The 22,452-nt window shown below is 37.2% G+C and overlaps 1 protein-coding gene across 1 annotated transcript in view; it reads left to right on the forward strand.

The window, feature by feature from the left end:
* Positions 1–4,684: 4,684 nt before the first annotated feature.
* The window catches only part of Cand1 (cullin associated and neddylation dissociated 1), a 39,649-nt gene continuing 21,881 nt past the window's right edge, over positions 4,685–22,452 (forward strand). The window contains exons 1-7 of the mRNA XM_090328090.1: positions 4,685–5,106; positions 13,213–13,356; positions 16,633–16,787; positions 18,554–18,677; positions 20,270–20,526; positions 20,603–20,708; positions 21,970–22,115. Coding sequence (XP_090184216.1) covers positions 5,039–5,106; positions 13,213–13,356; positions 16,633–16,787; positions 18,554–18,677; positions 20,270–20,526; positions 20,603–20,708; positions 21,970–22,115 — 1,000 coding nt within the window. The 5' untranslated portion in view covers positions 4,685–5,038. The remainder of the gene's footprint in view (positions 5,107–13,212; positions 13,357–16,632; positions 16,788–18,553; positions 18,678–20,269; positions 20,527–20,602; positions 20,709–21,969; positions 22,116–22,452) is intronic.

Genomic DNA, 22,452 nt, shown 5'->3' on the forward strand with positions numbered 1-22,452 from the left:
CGAAGGGTCTAGAACAATATGGTGTCTGCTCAACAGGTCATTATCATGGAAAGTATTTCAAACATTATCATGTTTGAAAAAACACAACCAAATAATATTTTATTCTGGCACCCCAACAACTTCAGATTCTTTGATACATCATTTACATGATTTTTCCATTGCCTAACCCTTAAAGACATTTATTTTTAGAACATTTAATGCTCACCTCATATCTTCCATATTTAAACATTTTAAAGATTAGTTGGAGCTCTACTCTTCATTTAAATTCAGAACACAAAACTATCTTAGTTTCATATCCATGGTGATACTTTTTCTCAATTTTGCCTAAGCCATAAGAATTTTGATGTAAGGTTTAATATCTGATTAACATGAATTCTCAAAGATAATGAACAAGTCTTGTTCATTTTGTGTGCCATTTTCTAGTTCATTTCACAGCAGAAGATCTCAATATATTTGCAAACTATTGGTTGTTACTAGAGAAATTCCTAGTGCCTTAAAAAACGTTTTTCATGCTCTGATTTCTCATCTGAAGCTTCTATTTCGACCATTGAACAGAAAGGAGACGCTGAGATTGACTCTCCCTAGACTTTTTTTTTTTTTTTTTTTTTTGCACCTCAGATGAATCCAGCACAAACTTATCCTCCAAGCATTTCTTCATGGTTAAGTAGCAAGGTATAGTCAGTGATACACAAATCAGGCTCTAAGCTTTAAGCGTAGTTAGCTTTCCATCATTTGACAAAATAGCTGAAATTTTAAGAAGCAAAGTTTTATTTTGTCTTATGGATTCTGTCCACTGTCATTTACTCCTATGGCTTTGGGCCAACGGTAAGACATCATGGCAGGGAATATTTGGTAGGTGAAGCTGCTCATTTCATGGTGGCCAAGAAAAGAAGAGAGAACATGAGAGAAAGAGAGAATAACTTCTTCAAGGATAGTGCCACAGTGACCTCACTTTTCTTTCTTTTTTTTTTTTGCCAGTCCTGGGCTTGAGCTCAGGGCCTGAGCGCTGTCCTTGGACTTTCTCAAGGCTAGAGCTCTACCACTTGAGCCTCAACACCATTTCTGGCTTTTTTGTATGTATGTGGTACCAAGGAATCGAACCCGGGTCTTCGTGCATGCTAGGCAAGCACTTTAACCACTAGGCCAAACTCCTGGCCATGACCTCACTTTTCTTCTCCTCACTTCCTTTTACTAATCGCCACACACACACACACACACACACACACCAGAAAGGAGAATGAAAACAGGGGAAAGCATTCCAGATAAGGAAAAGCATCCAGTGTAATGATTTGGGGGTCTAGGTTTTGAGGCAATACTGTCTAGGTTCCCATCCTAACTCCATTGGTGGTCTTTAGTTACTTAAATCTTTTGTTAACATTTAGTTTATAGGGCTATTATGAGGATTAAATGAATTAATACAACATAATGCCTATAAACAAGTGCTCATTGTTATCACCATAATTATGGCTATTCCCCACATATCATTTTTATACTTACATTTTTCCACTTTATGATGGTATTAAAGCAATAAGCATTTAGTAGCAACATTTTGAATCCTGAACTCCCAAAGTAGCAATATGCAATTAGGTGAGCCACAGTACTTAGCCATACCATTAGAAGGACAAACAACTATACTGTGTTTCTAAGCTATGATGTTCTATACACGGGTGTATTAAATGGATTTTCCCCTTTTTTGTGGTGTGTTTCTAGTGCTTGAACCAAGATCTATGCTCATTATGCAGGTGCTTTGCCACTTGAACCATGACCCAAGCCCTTTTCAGTTTAATTACTTTGTGAATAGGGCCTCATGTTTATACCTGGGTTATACTAGGGGTTATACTAGGCCACTATCCTTATCCTTATTTTTTTTTTTTTTTTGCCAGTCCTGGGCTTGAGCTCAGGGCCTGAGCACTGTCCTTGGACTTTCTCAAGGCTACAGCTCTACCACTTGAGCCTCAGCACCACTTCTGGCTTTTTTCTATGTATGTGGTACCGAGGAATCGAACCCGGGTCTTCATGCATGCTAGGCAAGCACTTTAATCAGTAGGCCAAACTCCCGGCCCCCCTTATCCTTATTTTTACACTGCCCATATAGCTAGGATGAAAGGCACACACTATCATACTTGCTCTCAATTCATTTCTTACAATATTTTCAATTTTTGATGGATTTAGCCACTTGTAACCTCATAAATTGAGAAATACCTGTATTATAATTATTAAATGTGAGAGACTCAAAACATTTGCGAGAGCAATTTCTGTATCAGAATGACAGACAAGAAAGAAACAAAAGGTTAGGGACAGATGAAAGAAGCCACTGAATTCCAAACCATGGATTTTATTTTGTAACAATGATCCACTGAACAGTTTTAATTGACAAGGTAGCACTATAGAAAATAGTATTTGGCACAATTTATTTTGTTATTGTCTTAGAGTACGATTCTTGAGGGATTTCATTATTACAGCCTCACACATATTTATACTATATTCCAAATATATTTCATCCCTTGTTTTGCACAACTTTTTAAAATGTAAATGATTGCATATTATTACTATTAGTATTATTAATAGCTAGCTTTAATTATATGGGCTCTTGAATATCAAGTATTAGTAAAAAAATATTAGTTATAAATGGTTACCTCTGTCACATACTTATATCCTAGCAACTTAGGAAGTTCAGATGGTTGAGACCACAGTTAAAGGCCAGAAGACAAAGTCAGGGAGACAGCTTAATGAAAAGCTTAACTCTGTGGCTGAAACCTGTTATTCTAGCTATCTGAAAGCCTAACAGATATATCAGGAACATAACCAATGAGAATAAGGCTGGTGGTGTGGCTAGCTCAGTGATTAGATCCTCTGCCTAACCAGCATGCATGAAAAAGGAAATAAATATCAGTTGAATTATTAGAATGCTGGGAGTCTTTGTGCTAGACACCTTTATAGGTGATTTCTGACACAAGCAGAAAACAGGCCTATGAAGATATACTCTCAGGAGCATATGGGAACAGAGGTTTACAGAAGACACAAATCATGATTTGCCATCTAACTGAACACATGCTAAAAGAAAGGAATATTACCAGGTAGAAGATTTTGAGTTTTGAGATTCATAAAATGAGTTGACTGTTATTACAGCAAAAGTTTTACAGGGCAGAAGGAAATTAATAGTGGCTCAAGTGCTGAAGGGCAGAATGATGAGAAATGCCATAACCGTGGCAGACTTGGGCAAGGTGGAGGAAGATGTATAGCATTATTATAGAGGAAAAAATACATTTATTTTATTAAAGTCAAAGGATATACGGGGATAGACAAAAAATCAAGTGACATTTTGAACTGTTTTAATTACTATTATTTATAAAAGTACCCTTTTGAAGACACTCAGTAATATTTGGTGAAAAGAATGCTAATGGAATCTCGGCTAGCCCTGATGGGATTGGATGCATTTTGGAGACTGAACGTATTCAAAGATGTATTGTTTTAAGTAAAAATACCAGAATAAATCTATTGACCGGGTTGTTTTCCTTTTAGACAGATCTAAATCTGCCACGAAACTCAAATTCCACCTACCTGATGCTTGGTAACAAAATCTTAGGTGCTGATTCCCTAGCTGGGTTAAATATATATGTATACATACATATATATATCAGATAAAATTGTCATATAAATGCTTATTTGACTTCTGATGGCTGTGCTCATATCTTAGGAATCAAAACGTGTGTGTGTGTGTTACATACAACAGAGTAAGTCACAAAAGCTGACTACAGAGGATAATCTTTCAATATTTTGAGTAGCACGACTTGAACACAATCGTATTCCAAATAAGATCCGGCGGGGGTCAGCCAGTCCCTAGCTGGCTGTAGGATGCATGAAAGGAGCGAACAAATCCAATGGTACCTCAGAGGTTAAAAGGGGCGAGGGTCAGTGCCAGATTTTAGGTCCCCTCCCAAAACACCCAAAGATCCACAACGCGCTGGCCCAAGTCACAGCAGCCTAGATCTGGAAACATCCGCTCCACTACAACAAACGTGCATTCAGGGGAATAAGAACCCGACAGAGTCCGGGAGCGCGCGCCGAAGGGACAAGTTCATTCAGCTTCGCTGCACCACAGCCTCCAAAACCCAGCACTCCCTCCTTCCACGGCAGCCAATGAGGAAGCTACAAGTTCCCGCAGCCAATCACAACCGGACCCAGTGACTCGAACGATTGCATTCTGGGAGTTGTGGTTTTCACGTAGCCACGCTGACGGCACGGTAGTTAAGGCGATTCACCACGCGTCCGATTCGAACGGAAAGCTCCATTTTTATGTGCTGCCGAACCCAGGCTAGTGCCCTTAATTCCTATTACTTCCACACAAGACACTCGTGAAAATAATAATCTCCTTGAAGGCATTCAGGAAAAATAAACGCAACTACGTTCAGACGTGAGAACCACTTCTTTCCACACAATCCCCGTCCTTTTAACCGTCGCTCTAAAGTCTCGCGAGATCCATCCCTGAGCTCGTTGTCATGCCTCCTGAAAGGCAGGTCACGCGGTGACTGACAGGGGCGACAGCCAACAGAATTGTCCTGTAAACTAGCGCCTCCACAGCGTGGCTCGGGAAGTCTCGGCGAACTCTGACCCTCAGCTTTCCGTAGCGTCCCGCGTCGGCCGCCCCCGCCCGCTTCAGCGAAGGAAGGCGGGTTTTGGCCTCTGGCCTTACTAGAGCGAGTGCGGAGGGAGAGGGAGCTCCGACAGCCCGTGGAGAAGTGTCTGGCTTTCCGGAGCGGCCCTCCCGTCCGCCTCTCCCGCTCGTCCAGGAGCTGGTGGTCCTCTCCCCGCGAGCAGCTCCGTCGTTAGGCCGTCCGCCGCGCGTCCTTCCGCTTCCCCCCCGGCCCAGGCCCGCGTCTGGCCGCCAGGGCGGGGTCTTCCTGTGGAAGCGCCCCAGGCCGCGTCGCGCTGCGACCCTGGAAGCGGGGGCCGCCGCGCACGGGAGGAGGAGCCCCAGCGGCGGCGGCGGCGGGCAGCAGCACCCACAGCGCCGGCGGGCGGAAGCCAGGCCGTCAACATGGCGAGCGCTTCCTACCACATTTCCAATTTGCTGGAAAAAATGACATCCAGCGACAAGGACTTCAGGTAAGGCCTCAAACCAGACCCCGGGGTGTTCCATCCGCGCCTCGGGCCCTGGCGCAGGCCGCGCCCCACCCGTGCTCCGACCTGGCCCGCTGCCTCGCTACCCTTCTTTATATTTTCCCCAATCCCCCCCCTCCCCACCCCGGGATCCCCGCCGGTCTTCTTTCCTTCTCGCTCGCTCTCTCCTCCAGGCCGCCGTCCCTACCCCCCCCCCCCCCCCCAGATCCTGGGCGGCTGCGTCTCCAGGCGCCCCCTCTGCCTGCCTGGCCTTCCAGACCGACGCGATTGTAGCGTCCCGGGCTGCGCGGTGGCCCCCCCGCCCCCCGGCCACGGCGCGACCCGTGGCTGCGGGAGGCCGGGAGAACGGGGCCGCCCGGGCCTACCCGCCGGCGCTTCCCAGGAGCTAGGCCGCCCGGCTCCCCGAGGCCTGACCCGCTGCCACTCCTCTCCCCCTAGATGCCAAGTGGGGTCTGGCTGCATTTTATACATTCTGGCGTAAAGATCAACTTGTTGCAGTCCTGCTGGTCGCTGTTACTTTTTTTTTTTTCTTTCTTTCTTTCTCCCCCCCTCCCTCCCCCCTTTGGATAATTCCTTAAGGTGAAGGTGGGAAGAAGGGGGAGGGGAGCCCGGGTGGTTGAAACTTGGTCCTTTGGGTTTTCCCGCCAGCATCAGTTTCTCTCATCAGGTTAAAAACCCACACAAGTATCTGCGTCTTTTGGGTCTCAGGTCCTTGCATACAAAAAATCACGGCCAGAGAGGTGACCTGCCGAACCGTAGCAACCAGCGAAGGAATCTTCCTGAAAGAAGGACTTGTGAACGGGAAGCCTCAGTGCAAGTTCTGCTCCAGGAGACTTGCACTGTGGGTTCCGAATGCTTGTAACATGCATATTGAAGATTTGATACATTTTCACAGATTGAGTAGTTTTGTTGTTTTAAATGCACACTACAGGGATTGTTAATATTCCTTCCGGCCCTCCGTTCGTTCACAAATAAGCCCCTTGATTTTTTTGAAAAGGCGTTTTATTTCCTTGAAGCTGAAGTTTTGTTCTTATAAGTAGTTGTAGTTTCGTACTTGTATATTTGAAAAAATGACGAACCAATAATTTGCAATTCGAAGTATGGCCAGAACGTTTTGTTCAGATGTATGCATAATACGTTTTAACACAGAAAGTTTTTAAGATTCTGTCTGAAGGACTTTTTCAACTAAGTTGATGTGCTTGTGTATTAAAATGGCCAATGAAATCTGGTATTGGTTCTGTGGCTTCAAAAGCCATTGAAGTGTTGCTAAGTAGGTAATTTTTAAATATATTTGCTTCTCTTAAAAACAACGTTACTAACATTAAGATTTTGGTGCTGTGGTTTTTTTTTTTAAGTGACATGTTTTGGGCATTTAAAAATTTCAGATTTCGTAGTTCTAGGGTCAGTTAGGTATTGGGGAATAAAATTTTTGTGCTGTTTGCTTTTCTTTGGAGTTTTGCTTGCTCTTATTTTAGTCTTGAAATTTAAATAAATGTTTGAGTGAAACACACATAAAACTTGCAATAGCATAAGGTGTCAGTTGAGCTCATCCTGAAAAAGTACTAAATATCTTCCTGATGCTATTTAGTTTTAGTCTAAAGGTAGCACTCTATGATAATACAATTTTACTCAGGTAGACTCAATGATGGGTGTTTAGAAAGACTAAAAAGAAATGTCAGCTTGTAGTATTGTGGTTACTGACTGAAGTTTTCTTAATTAAATTTCCCACAAAACAATGCACATATGCATACATTCTTTTTTTTTTTTTTTTTGCCAGTTTTGGGCTTAAGCTCGGCCTGAGCGCTGTCCTTGGATTTTTCTCAAGGCTAGAACTCTACCACTTGAGCCTCAGCACCACTTCTGGCTTTTTCTAAGTATGTGGTACCAAGGAATCAACCCAGGTCTTCGTGCATGCTAGGCAAGCACTCTACCACTAGGCCAAACTCCTGGCCCATGCATAGGTTTTTTTTTTTGTTGTTGTTGTTGTTGCCAGTCCTGGGCTTAAGCTCAGGGCCTGAGCACTGTCCTTAGACTTTCTCAAGGCTAGAGCTCTACCACTTGAGCCTCAGCACCAGTTCTGGCTTTTTTCTATGTATGTGGTACCGAGGAATCAAACTGGGATCTTCATGCATGCTAGGCAAGCACTTTAACCACTAGGCCAAACTCCCTGCCCCAACCATGCATTTATTTTTTGCTGGTCCTGGTACTTGAATGCAAGACCAGGAGCTGCCCCTGAGCCTTTTGGTTTTTTTTTAGCTCTTTACCACTTGAGCCACACTACCACTTTGTGACTTTTTTGATTGCTAATTGTACATAAGAATCTCATGGACTTTTCCTGCCTAGCAGGCCTAGGACATTATCCTTATATCTCAGGCTCTTTAATGGTTAGGATTACAGGAGTGTGCCACTGGCACCCTGCTTTTTTTTTTTTTTCTCGAATAAATATGTGAAAGTAATATTTCTTTAAATTACAGTAATTGCTAACTTGATAAGGATTATCTGGTTTGGAATAAATCAAAATATTAACTACAATGGTTAGTATACTGTTGATGTAGTTCTCATAGTTGGTAAATGTTACATATGGTATCCTTAGGGATAGTAAATGACATTCAGTAATTTGATATCATTAAGATGTTTTGGTGGTTTTTTTGTTGCTAATCCTAGGGCTTGAACTGAGGCCTGGGCACTATCCCTGAGTTTTGTTTTGTTGTTTTTTTTTTTAATAATTAATTGGTGATGAGTCTTGAAATTCCTGCTCTGGATGCCTTCCAGTGAGATTGTCAGGTCTCAGCCTCCTGAATAGCTAGGATACAAGTGTGAGCCACTAGAGAATTCTTCCCCCCCCCCCTTGTTTTTACTTGTGGGTTGTTTTGGTTGGTTGTTTTTTTTGTTTTGGTGTAGGAATGGTGTCTTGAACTTGGCTTGGGTGCTGTCCTTTTTCTTTTTTTTTGCTCAAGCCCACCTACTACTTGAGCCACAGCTGGACTTTTTGGTGATTAATTGGAGATACATCTCTTGGATATCCCCCTCCCACCTGTTAGCCCTGGCTGCCTGGGATCCTCAGATCTCAGCTTCCTCGGTAGCTATGGGTGAGAGCCACCCAGTGTTCTGCAGCAATGGTAGGAATTTTTATCAAATCTATTTAAAGATTTAATGTAGTATGTCTTAACCATCTAGTTAGCAAACAGGTCTTTAGTACTGAATCATTGAATTTTCAGACATTTAAAGATTAATAGAGTATTTTGAAGGTTTTTCCTGCATATTTTCAGTGTAAGCATTAATTTTTTATTGTTATTGTAGAGTTGATTTACAGGGTGGTTACAGTTACGTGAATTGAGTAATGAGTAATGAGTGTAATTCTTTTTGAACCATGTCTCCCTTTCCATTGTTCTCTCCTAGTCTTTCCTTCCCATCCCCATCCATAATGTATCCAGTTCATTTTCTACATAGTATCTAGTGAGTGTCCTTGTTTTGTAAATATGCCTTGTTTTCATGATGAATTTAGTTATTTTGATGTAAGTACTAATATTTGATGTCATAGTAATATTTTAAATTTTGAGTGTGTTGAGACAACTTTTATTTTCATGTACTTCACCACTAAATGAATTAAAGTACTGCAAAGAAACAGGGACTAAAGACATACTTCTATTTCTATATATTTCTGCTTAATACACTTTATCCTAACAATGGGATAGTGTGCTTGCTTACGCATTCTACCACAGCACTGTTAGGTCTTACATTTTTGCCTAGAACAGGCTTTAGGTCAGCCTAGTCTCAAACCAAGATCTTCCACAGCTTCATATCTGTTCCTAGATAGCAGGGATTAGCAACTGTTCTTTTGTTGTTTTCTTTTCTCAGTTTCCTTTTCTGGCCAATGGCAGGTACCTTTAAGCCATTGAATTTTTTTTTTTTTTTTTTTTTTTGCTAGTCCTGGGCTTGGGCTCAGGGCCTGAGCACTGTCCTTGGACTTTCTCAAGGCTAGCACTCTACCACTTGAGCCTCAGCACCACTTCCGGCTTTTTGCTATGTATGTGGTACTGAGGAATTGAACCTGGGTCTTCGTGCATGCTAGGCAAGCACTCTACCACTAGGCCAAACTCCCGGCCCCATTGAATATTTTTATTGCTCCTATCTTCACTGTTATACTAAAAATAGAGTATGTCTATTATTCAAAGATAGTTTGGTTGCCTCTAACATTCATGTTACATGATTTTTCCTAACTTCCTAGCTCATTCCTTGCTATTCCTAATATGCCCCCATTATTTGTAGTAATTATGTACTTTATAGAGATGTCAGGGATACTGAATTAAATGCTCAGACATGCCTCTAAGATGGGAACTTTTTCTCTGCCAAAGGCTATTTGGATAATTTTAACATTCTTGAGGGATAGAAAAATTATCATTATAGGTAAGTGGCTATGGTCAGCAAATAAGAAGAATCTGTGTTTATCCCATCAATACTAAATGAATTAATATGCTTTATATGCCTCCAAAGGTCAGATATTCCCCATCCCTACTTATGAAGTTGGTTTACTGTGAATCCCTGGGCATTTTTACCATTTAATCAGTTCATAATCTTGTATGTGTGCTTTTCTTAAAAGATAACCTCTCTGTGCGTGTGTGTGTGTGTGTGTGTGTGTGTGTGTGTGTGTGTGTGTTTCCCAGAAGCCTTCTTGTGCTTAGAAATGTTAAATAGCATTTCAATATTATGCATAGGGCCTATGTTGAACAGCAAAATCTTAGTGGAAAGTGCAAGTGTGAAAAAAATGAGGCACTAAAATTTGGGAATAAGATGTTTGCAATAAGAGCCGAAACTCGGGAAGCAGAATTCTATTTCAGTTGTGTGTTGGGTGACACAGATTGTCAACAAATGACAATGGAGGGGGAGGGAAATGGGTACCAAGACATGTGAAAGGGTATCAATGTACGTGAATTAATGCACCTTCTATCATGTAACCCTTTTACTAATTACAATAAAAAATGCAAAAAAAACCCAACAAATGACAATGGAAAGTATTCATTTGGGCGTACAAAGTAAATTTTAACAATAAGGCAAAATTGGAAATACATCAGTTTTGACTAATTAACATTGACTTTTTTTTTTCCATTGATGATCCTAATTTAGGCTACCATAATTTCTCTGTTAAACTGATGAAATAGGTTTTAAACTGTCCTTTATTCAATTCTCCCCTAAATGTCAGAGTGGGAGTAATTTTTTTTTAAAGGCAAATCTGATCATTCCACTTATTTTCCCATCTTTATTCAGTAGCTTCTTACTGCTTTTAGAATAAAGACTAAAGGTCTGAGAAACTCTACAGATCTCTTCCATTCTTGTTTCTTGCTTCTCTGGCACCAGTTTCTTCCTTACTGAATAATTCTGACTCTTCAGACCTCAGTCTTTCCTGACACATAACCCCCTAGTCCAGTCTATTATAGTTACTTTGTTAGGCCATTCTATTTTGATGACACATTTCTTCCCCACGTAACATTTATTTTGGTTTATAATTATTCATATATTTACTTACAAATACAGTTTAAAAATTAAATGTAGCTATTTCATTGTATGCTATAAGACCCAAAGCAGTAGGAATTATATCTGCTTTGATAGCTTTATAGCAGCTAATTCAGTAGATTTCTTATTACATATATGGTAGGTGAATTTACTCATTTCAGCTTATTTTAACCTGCATTTTCATTCCTGTTTAACATTTCTTCCCTTTTTAGATTTCTGTGCTTCAGTCACATTGAACCTGTTCTTTTAAACCAAGAATCTCTGCTACTTCCCTCCACAGCTCCTAATAAAAAGTAAATCAAAATTCAAATCCCAAACCAGCTTTCCCTGTGAAACCACTGTTCATCCATTGAGAGCTAAACTAACAGGCAGGTCTTTGATTTGATTGTTTTCATAGGCTCTTGCTTTTTTTTTTTTTTTTAATTGTGAAGTTTGTCTGTTTCTGGTTTTTTGTGATACCTGTTCCAATAGATGAAAAGGAAGGGTCAGAGTCTGCATGTATCATTTCAGCTTATATCCTAGGGGATGGGGTGTAGCTAAATTGTAAAGCTCCATGGATTTGATCTACAGCACTGTGAAAATACTCCAAAAAAACTCTGGTACAAAAACTGCCATATTGTTTGCCAGTCATCTCAGTCTGTACTACCATATTTGAACTAATAATGGCTGTAGAATTTCTGAATTAGCATCTGAATCTTATGGATGACTTTCAAACTGGTGAAACAACTTTCATATGAGGAGAATTATTGTGCAATTTTTTGTATCAGTTTAATGGAAGTAGCCAGATTTTGCTGGTTTCAGGATCACCACTAAGAAGTGATTCTTAGTATTCTAAGTCTTCCATCCAGTTCTTTTGGTAATTAAAAATACTATTGCTGATTTTTGCTGCTGCTTATTTCATTAAGTATCAATTCGATTTTTGAAATTTAGTCTTAAAATATCATTGCTCTTGAGGTTTAAGATGTAAATAAGCTGTGTCTGTCATTGAGTTTTAGGGTAAGCTTTCTAGGACAGTAGATTATGAATATAGGAGTGAATCTCAGTAAAAGTAGAACACATTCAGAACTATACACAGCTTACTGTTTGGTATTTTTTTTATTTTTGCTAGTCCTGGGTCTTGAACTCAGCCTGAGCACTATCCTTGGGTTTTCTCAGGGCTCAAGCTTTACCACTTGAGCCACAGTACCACTTGTGCCTTTTTTCTATGTATGTGGTACAGAGGAATCAAACCCGGGGCTAGGCAAGTACTCTACTGCTAGGCTAAACTCCGGCTTGGGATTTTCTTTTTTAATTAAAAATTTTTAAGTTGTTGTAAGAATGTGCAGCAGGATTATAGTTATGTATGTCAGGTAAAGGATATATTTCTTAGCCAGGCACGATGGCTCACACCTGTAATCCTAGCTACTCAGGAGGCTGAGATCTGAGGATCAAGGTTTGAAGCCAGCCTGGGGACAAAAGGACCCAGACTCTTACCAATTAACCTCTAGAAAACAGAAAGTGGGGCTTAGCTCAAGGGTAGGGTGGTATCCTTGAGCTGAACAGCTCAGGAACAGTGCCCAGGCCCAGTTGAAGCCCCATGACCCACCCCCCAAAAAAGAAAAGAATGTATTTCTTTCTGGGCAACATTTTCCTTGCCACCATGTTTCTCTTGAAGCATATAACTGGCATTACAGAAGTCTTATAAGTTGTAACTATTATGATTAATGTGGTTTAAGTAAAATGAGAGTGAGCTTTGTGTTTGTAGAAGTGCTTACACTTATATTGCAGTTATCAACTTTGCAGTATTAATGAAAATTAGTTACATAGTTTTAATTTGCTTCTGTCCTTTTATAATGGAGAAGACTTTTTAACTAGTATTTAGTTTAAAAATGCACATCTGCTTTATTAGCAGTTTTACAGAACTTGATAATAATTGAACTTCATGCTCTCCTGTAATTAAAACTGACAACTCAGTGTGTTAAATGGCATTCCTAGTTAGTGGAACTAGATTTAAAATTACTTATGATTTCCTAAGGTTTATTACTGCAGATGTTAAATGGAAGAGCTTTCTAGAATCACTTATACCTGATACCCAGGGATAGATAGGGTGGGGATGAGATTTTTGTTTTGGAAATGTTCTAGTAATTTGTAATATATGAATTCCAGTGCAGCAAACAAAACATTATACAAAGATGTTTTTGAGAGTTTATTTAGATGAAATAAGATCAAATTTTCACCTAAAAGTAATGACAGTTAATACTATCAAAAGTATTATTAAATACTTTTATTAATAATAACTTAACATGTAATAAAAATTATTTATTGTAAGAGCTCTTAGTAAATTTGAACTCAAGATGATTTTCGGTAATGTTGATAACCTGATGTAAGACCATATTAGGACTTTAAAAGTACCTTAAAATACTAACTTTTAGGTAAGTTCTGTTATTTTTTGGTGACACTTAGTTTAAATTTATGATCATGAAAGGTTGGTTTTTGTATGAATTACTGCTCTGTCTTTATTCAATGGATAGAATCATTGAATTTGAAAAATAAATTTTTTAATGTTTGAATATTTTTAATTGACATTTTAACTTTTCATAGGTTTATGGCTACAAATGACTTAATGACAGAACTTCAGAAAGATTCCATCAAGTTAGATGATGATAGTGAAAGGAAAGTAGTGAAAATGATTTTGAAGTTGTTGGAAGACAAAAACGGTGAGGTACAGAATTTAGCTGTCAAATGGTAAGTTATATCTTGCTGCTTCCCTTAAATAATGGTAATTGACTATTGTCTTAAGTAATCAACCATGTCTTTCTGGATTTTCTTTTTTTTAAAGAATATTTAAGGGGGGGGGGCGGGAGTTTGGCCTAGTGGTAGAGTGCTTGCCTAGCATGCATGAAGACCCGGGTTCCATTCCTCGGTACCAAATACATAGGAAAAAGCCGGAAATGGTGCTGAGGCTCAAGTCCCAGGACAGTGCTCAGGCCCTGAACTCAAGCCCAGGACTGGCAAAAAAAAAAAAAAAAAAAGAATATTTAAGGGGCCGGGAGTTTGGCCTAGTGGTAGAGTGCTTGCCTAGCATGCATGAAGACCTGGGTTCGATTCCTCGGTACACATACATAGAAAAAAGCCAGAAGTGGTGCTGAGGCTCAAGTGGTAGAGCTCTAACCTTGAGAAAGTCCAAGGACAGTGCTCAGGCCCTGAGCTCAAGCCCAGGACTGGCCAAAAAAAAAAAAAAAGACTATTTAAATGACTCATGAATGTTTAGTGTCTGCCTATAGTACTTACATTCTCTTACAGAGTATAAATTAATAAACCCTTTCATAATATTTCTTTTAAATATATTCCTTTATAGTATATATAGAGAAGGGTCCAGAAATTGGTTCTCATACTTGATTGATCATAACCTGATTCTTTGGTTGCATTTGAAAGGACTTCTTGTTTTCTACATTTATGTTCTAGTTGGGATGAAATTTAAATTTTGTTTGGTTCACAATATAGTAAAACCCTAGTTATGATATAGGCAATTGTTTCTTACTTTTAGGTGCAGAATTTGAATTCTCAAATTCTATATTAAATCTAACAGTGTTTCTATATTAAACCTGTATTAATTTGTGAATGTCAAATTTTTAGAAGTCCTTAATTCACCTAGTAATTTTAACTTTTAGTTTTTGTCTTCTGAATTGTATATCATATTGGATGTTGATTTAATAAGCCATTGTTTCATTATTACTCCTTTATTGCATTCTTGTAAGGAGTTCAAATTCGCTTTACTTTTGGCTTTTTCATATATTTTAAAACAGGGAAAAAGGTGAGAATCATTAGTTGATGTAGTTAGATCTGCAGTACAAATTTCTTTAACTATAAACATTTGCAAGGTTAAAAATGAAAAGTTGAGTTTGGGAGCATTGAAGTTCTAGGACAGCCCAAGTAGAAAAATTATCAAGACTATTTCAGCAGAAGAAAATGACATGGTGACACATGTCTTTTCTCAGGTTACTCATCCTAGGTGTGATGAAAAGCCTAAAATAGGCAACTTTTGGTTTATGTGTAGATCCAAGCAGGAAGCTAGACTCGTATTTAAATTAAATAAACAACACTTAACTGCCTAGAAAATGCAAAGCCCTGTATTCAAACCTTAGTACTGTCACAGAAAATATAAATGAATGAGTAAATGGTCAGTCTTCATAAAATGGTTAGGGCAAGCCAAAATAGCCCACTTGGGAGAACGTTAAACTGAAGAAAATAGTTTTATAATAATGCAAATAATGAATAATTTTACTTTAATGTTTTTATCTTACAATTTTTTAATGTGTCTAATGAAAAATTAAATTTTAAGATTTAATAGAGCTGAATGTGGGTGGTACATGACTGAGATTCCAGACTATGGTAAGCAGAAATGAAAGTTGGAGGCCAGCCTAGGCTACAGAGCAAGATCCTGTCTCCAAGAAAATGTGTGTGCTTGTGTATGTGTGATTCATTTCTAAAAACTAAAGGAATGAAAATACAAATAAAATACATACAAGTAATAAGAATCATAGTAATAGCTAACTAATCTAAGCACTGAAATTCTATAGCTAAATTATTAAGGAGCCATATAAAGAAATTGGAAAAATTATCAAAATAACTCATCACTCCCCCCCAAAAGATTGAAAAGCCTGTCACAGTTACTTTTTTTATTAAAGAATTTATTAACATTGATTTTTACATCATATTACAAATGACATGTTAAACAAGTGTTCAAGAAGGGAATCTATATACAATCACTGGTACTTAAGAGTTTAGAACATAATTAAAATTAAGCTGAGGATTTGTATGTCATAGATACATATTAATCTATGTAATAAAATATGTCTATAGAGTCATGATGTCACAGTTACTTTTGAAACTTCAAAGGACAGATGATTCTAGTGCAGATAGTTCTAGTACTCTTCCATAACAGAGCAAGTTTGAAAATCTTTCAGACTTTTATTTGAGCAAATTACTGATTATAATTTCTAATTAAAGATAATAAATGGGAACCAGTGGACAAGCAGTATTTAATTGCTCAAAACAAAATACAGCAGTATATTAAATAACAATCTCTTTTTAGTTATTTTGTAGTGATTTGATTCTTCTGTTGACTTTTTAAGACATCTTTTCAGAGGCTAGGGATTATGAATTACCCCTTAAATTTATCACAACCTATTTGAAGTTAATGTATGACCATTTGATATATTATGTAAACCCTGCTATAATGTGGTTCCATTTACCTTCCTACACTTGTATTATAGCTATTTCTTTTTTTTGATGCCAGTCCTAGGGCTTGAACTCAGGGCCTGAGAACTGTCCTTGGGCTTTTTCCTCAAGGCTAGCACTCTTCCACTTGAGCCACAGCACCATTTCCGGCTTTTTCCTATGTATGTGGTGCCGAGGAATCGAACCTGGGTCTTTGTGCATGCTAGGCACGCACTCTACCTCTAGGCCAAACTCTCAGCCCCTGCTAGAGCATTCTTGGAGTTGAAGGAAGAAATGTCACCTTTTATGTATTTATACATTTACCATTTCTGTTGATCTTTTTTCCCTTTTGCTAGTTCAAGTTACCATTTGGTTTAATTTTCCTTTATTTTAAAGAATTCCTTTGACAATTTTTGTACGACAAAGTTGGTGATGACTCTTTCCTTAGTTTTTATGTGGAATTTTCTAATTTGTCTTGAAATGTAAAGAGCAATTTCACTGGGTATGCAGTTCTGAGTTGTTGGTAGTCTTTCTTTAACTTTTTTTTTCTAGATCCCAAGTTTTCTTTTATTCAGATAATTCTTCTCAATCATTTTCAGTTTCATAAGATGAAAAACAATAGGAAAAATATTAGAAACTGACTACAAGGAGTTCAGCAATCAAAATTTTCTTGATGTGCACTTGGTTAAATTAATAGTTATTAAAGCCAAGTTAATATTTTTAATTAATCTATATTTCAAGTATGTGTGCATATGTGTCTGTGTCTAGATTTTAAAAATACTTTTCTTCTTTATATTACAGTCTTGGCCCTTTAGTGAGCAAAGTGAAAGAATACCAAGTAGAGACAATTGTAGATACTCTCTGCACTAATATGCTTTCTGATAAAGAACAGCTTCGAGATATTTCAAGTATTGGCCTTAAAACAGTAATTGGAGAACTTCCTCCAGCATCCAGTGGTAAGCAAGAGCATTACTTTCTTTTCAAGTGAAGGTGTTTTTTTCTGATCTTACCTTTTCCTTCTGAATGAGAGGGAAATGACTATCCTAAAGAGATCTTGTCTTTATGACATGGTTAAGGAAAGTGATCTTTTTTCACCTTTTAAACAACCAAGGGAAGTTAAAGTTTGAAGCCTTCATCTTAAAGATAAATTTAGCTTTAAGTAAATATTTCTATTGACTTTTTCAAGTGTCTCCTGAGTGTCAGTTCTGAAGGATTTTGTATATATAGGAACAGAGTTTTATGTATCATGACTAGACTAGAATTGTGGTAACCTTTGCAGTGAGGAAAAGATAACTAAAATGATGAATTCTGATATTCTATTTCCAATGTGAATTTTGTTTTGCATTAGGCTCTATTGTGTAAATTTAAACATAGTGAAGACATAGCTCTAATCAGTTTTTTTCCACACAAATCTCAGAGTTTATTTCATTCTACCCAATTTTTTTATTTACGTATATTTTTATTGTAATTAATATATTACATTATATTTGTCATATAGAAGGTGCATTACTTTACAAACATCGATACCCTTTCCCTTGTTATGAGTAGTTTTAATTAAAGATCTAAGTAATGTTTAGAATTGATTTTGGCCTACTAAGCTATTAAAATGAGCAGTTTGAAAGTTACTGTTTCTTATTAATTATTAATAAATGCTTATTAATTCACAGTGCTAGTTATTATGCTAAATGTTCCTTGTTCACCAAAGGATCATTTAGTCTAAATATCAACCATATGAAAGATTTTAATAGCCTCCATAGATCTCAGGTGGAGGAACTGAAATTCAAAAGACATTAGGTTATTCACATTACTAGGTATTTTGCCAACAGGTAGAGATTCAGATTCTTTCATCTTGGGCTGGAATTAGATCCAGTGGTAGGGCACACTTCCCTACTGTACATAAGTCCTTGCATTCAATCTTTGTAGCATGGAGGGAGAAGGAGGCTGATGGGTAGATGGAAATAGCCTTTTTCTAGACCAGATCATACTAGTTTTAACTAAGTATACTAAGTAGTTATTTCAATCACATTCTACCAACCCTGAGGTACATTGTTTATAGTTACATTAGCTATATTGATATTTTCTTTATTTCCCCCTCATTACAACATGTTTACATTTAAATTTAAATTTCTGGTTTTAGGATTTTTTTTTTTTTTACTATTCAGATTCTTTTGCAGTTACTAGTTCCTTTTTCCCTCTTGCTTGTCAAAAACATGACTTTAATGATGCCTTTGATATTTGGGTCCTCAAACAACATTTATGCTTTATAATGAAGTTGTATATCATTGTGTTACAAAGAACCTCATGGGTTACAGTTTTCTTACCAATTTCTCTTAAAGAAACTGTTAAGCATTAGAGCTCAATTATGTTCTTTATTCCACTGATGATTAAAAGATCAGTTTACTAGGTAGAAGAATTAAACAGAGAAAACTCTTGTAGCTGCTTTTCAAATTTAGCAATAAATACACTATAGGTACTACTGAACTCAACCAACATTCAGTATTTTCCCTGTAAAGTCTGTGGAATCTTCTTTGTTCTGTTTCCTATTTCCTTTTTGGTAGTTACAACTTATAATTTTTTTGCATGTGCCATTATTTTTTTGAAAAGCAATTGGGTTTGAAATTTGTGTATAGTTTAGAATGTATATTTGGTGTAGCTACTGTGGGTATAAGGTAGACTTTGAACATTCTTACTTTGAAATTATTTTGGCTTACTATTCATGTAGGCTCTGCATTAGCGGCTAATGTATGTAAAAAGATTACTGGACGTCTTACCAGTGCAATAGCAAAGCAGGAGGATGTTTCTGTTCAGCTAGAAGCTTTGGATATTATGGCCGATATGTTGAGCAGGTAAATCATTTGTAATATAGATAGCATTTTCATTTAAAAGTCACTTTTAGTACAGCCTAATAAAGCATGGTCCAAAATTGTTCATGTTTAGGGGCTGGGAGTTTGGCCTAGTGGTAGAGTGCTTGCCTAGCATGCATGAAGACCCAGGTTCGAATCCTTGGTACCACATACGTAGCAAAAAGCTGGAAGTGGTGCTGAGGCTCAAGTGGTAAAGTGCTAGCCTTGAGAAAGTCCAAGGACCGTGCTCAGGCCCTGAGCCCAAACCCAGGACTGGCAAAAAAAAAAACCACAAAAAAACAAAAATTGTTCATGTTTAAATTGTTTTTTAATATGTGTGATTGAAGGCAAGGGTATTCATAAACTAATTACACTTATGTACTGTCATGTAGGAAATGTAGTTACGAAAAATGAATTTACAGTTTTGAAATTTTGGTTGTATTCACCAATTTTTGTTGACAAAGTTTAAAATTGAAACCAGTTTATGCTTTGTTTTTCTGTTTTTACTGCTTGTTGGAAAGGAAGGATTAATTTAACTTAATCTATGTTGTTTTCTCAGCTACTAGAAGAATATACCTCAAAAGACATACCAATTTTAGTTTCTTGTTATTTTAGTTCTGTATTATTTCTGACTTTCTAGTTAATTCAAGTACCTACATGTGAAAGGGTGTATATGAATTATAGTGACATATATATATATGGTAATATAGATGTACTATCATCACATACAGAGAGTATATACTTTACTGGGGAAGAGTGTATATATAGTGATGGGTTCCCTGTATCACATACCAAAGACTTTATACTTTACTGTCAGAGAAAAAGCGGCTAAAGAATAACTGGGAGCATGTTCCAAGAAGATTTCTGTGGAAATACTGGTATTTGATGGGTAGCATTTTAAAATATAAGTATCAGATATATTCAGAATATAGCAGTAAATACTGTTGGAGTGGGAAACACTGTATTCCAGTGTTCCTGGTTATAGAATGAATAGTTTAATAGTAAGAAGTTGTTCTTGTAGATTATGGCCATATTGAGGTTGGTGGGGAATGTATACTTAATTTGATAAGCAGTGAAAATAGTACAGTCATAGACTAGTTCTGTGTGTAATTTAATAACTGACATGGTTGGCATGTTGTAGATGTTTGAACATTGTTGATTAATTGACCTTTATATGAGAATGAAACACTATAGAGATCAATAGAGAAAAACACAGCAGGGGAGACAATCATTCAAGTTTGGGTGTTAATTTTCCAAGAACTCTAAATAAAAAAGTTGAGGATCTTGGAGAGAGAGTGATGCAATCATTGTTTCTTTTGGTGCTTTGCCTAGCCAGTGGATTTTGTATTTTAAAATAGGAGATATAAATCTAGATTTTAGAAGTAATTTGGGGAAGTAAAAATGAGCATACACTTTTAATAGGTTTTTAGTTTATTAATAAGGAGAGGGAGAATTGAATTTTCCTTCTATTTGGAATTTAGTTATATTTCAATTAAATTTATGCCCTGATTATTTATTTACACTGAGCTTGGAGGGCAGACATTTTAGTAGTGCTTACACATCTTGAATTCATATTTTTCTTTCCTTTTTTTTAGGCAAGGAGGACTTCTTGTTAATTTTCATCCTTCAATTCTGACTTGTCTACTTCCCCAGTTGACAAGTCCCAGACTTGCAGTGAGGAAAAGAACCATTATTGCTCTTGGCCATTTGGTTATGAGCTGTGGAAATATAGTCTTTGTAGATCTTATTGAACATCTATTGTCAGAGTTGTCTAAAAATGATTCCATGTCAACAACAAGAACCTACATACAGTGTATTGCTGCAATTAGTAGACAAGCTGGTCATAGAATAGGTAAGAAATTTTAAAATATTTTAAAGTTGTCACTTAAAAATTAGTGTGTTTTTAAGTAGTTGTATGCTTTTTGTAGGTGAATACCTTGAGAAGATAATTCCTTTGGTGGTAAAATTTTGTAATGTAGATGACGATGAATTAAGAGAGTACTGCATTCAAGCCTTCGAATCATTTGTGAGAAGGTAAGATTTTAAGATCTTCATTTTCTTTAAAAATTTTGCCTTAATAGAAAAGTAAGATCTAGACTAGATATATAGGGAGAAACTGCTTATAGAATTTCAGATGTATTTTAATTAGATTTTTAAAACTAATAATATAACTGGAAGCTATTGTGTTTATTTTGAGAGTTTTCCTTGTTGGGACTTTCTTCAAGTACTTACTATTTTTTGTTTATTTTTGCATCTTTAGAAGGGAAGACATGTCAGTATAATAAGTTGATCTGTCTTCAGAGAAGCACCATTACCTGATAAGAAATAGACTTTAAATTTTGTGTTTTCAGATGTTTTTCTTTTAGATCTTTTATGTGTATTTTGCTAGTGCGATGATTTTTCAGTTTGGAAACTTTGACTAGTATTTTGTAAACATCTTAATAAAATAGTACACTTAGGTATTAGAAAGCTATACTGGTTAACAGGTATTTTTGCTTTTGTATGGTTGGCTAGTATATTGATAGTCTAGTGATTGATGTGTGTGCATTCATGCATGTGCCAACTTTGAACTCTGGACCTGGGTGTTATTCTTGAGCTTGTATGCTCAAACCTAGTGTTCTACCACTTGATCCGCAGTTCCACTTCCAGCTGTTAGGGGTTAAAAGGAGATAAGACTTTTTCAGCCTGGCTGGCTTTAAACTGTGATCCTCAGATCTTAGCCTCCTACGAAGCTAGAACTACAAGCATGAGCCACTGACCCTCGTGTTTGATGATTTTTGTCTGCAGTTATCCTTTACCACTTGCATGTTTGAGAAGTAGCTTTATGATCATATCAAATTTATAAAGTGGAAATTGGGCTTTGTTTCTGTCCCTCTAATTAAGAAACAAATTATTGATTTATTTTTTGGTCCTATAGACATTTACATGTTCTGTCCTCAACATATAGCCAGAGGATCAAGCAGAATGATTATATACTGACAATTTTGTTTATAAAGCTAGTTGCTGAAGTGCTTATTCTAGATCTGGTCTTCAGTTTGAGAAGAAAGAACATATTACCAATTTCTCTTTATAATTTCCTTTTATTAAGTATTAAAATGTGTGTGTAGAGGAGAAGCTTGCCTTAAAAATTGATTAAATAAAAAACATTGAAACTACTTGAAAATGTAATGAGTGAAAGTAGAAGATTGTTCTGGGAAACATTGTTATTGTTGGTAATAAGGAAAATTTTGGCAGATGATTAATCAAGGAAAAACTAGTTACTTGAAGCACCTTTTGTCTTTTTCTTTTTCTTCAGATGTCCTAAGGAAGTATATCCTCATGTTTCTACCATAATAAATATTTGTCTTAAATACCTTACCTATGATCCAAACTATAATTATGATGATGAGGATGAAGATGAAAATGCTATGGATGCTGATGGTGTTGATGATGATGATCAAGGTATTTCAAATGGAATCAAAGGAACCTATTTTGTTAATTTCATAATAGAGATCAGAGTTGTCTACAAAGATGCTTCTAAATACAAATTGCTCCATTGTACTTTAGCGTTCAGATTTTCTACAAAATGTTTCTGTAGAATGAAATTTTTTCTTTCCTTTTTTTTTGGAGGGGTGCGGTGCTGGGGCTTGAACTCAGGGCTTGGGCACTGTCCTTGGACATTACTCAAGGCTAGCGCTCTGCCACTTGAGCCCCATGCCACTCCTGGCTTTTTCTGTATATGTGGTACCATGGAAACAAACCAAGGGCTTCCTGCATGCTAGGTAAGCACTCTGTCACT

This window comes from Megascapheus bottae, chromosome 2 (genome assembly GCF_031878675.1).
Source record: "Megascapheus bottae isolate mThoBot1 chromosome 2, mThoBot2.hap1, whole genome shotgun sequence".
Lineage (NCBI taxonomy): Eukaryota > Metazoa > Chordata > Mammalia > Rodentia > Geomyidae > Megascapheus > Megascapheus bottae.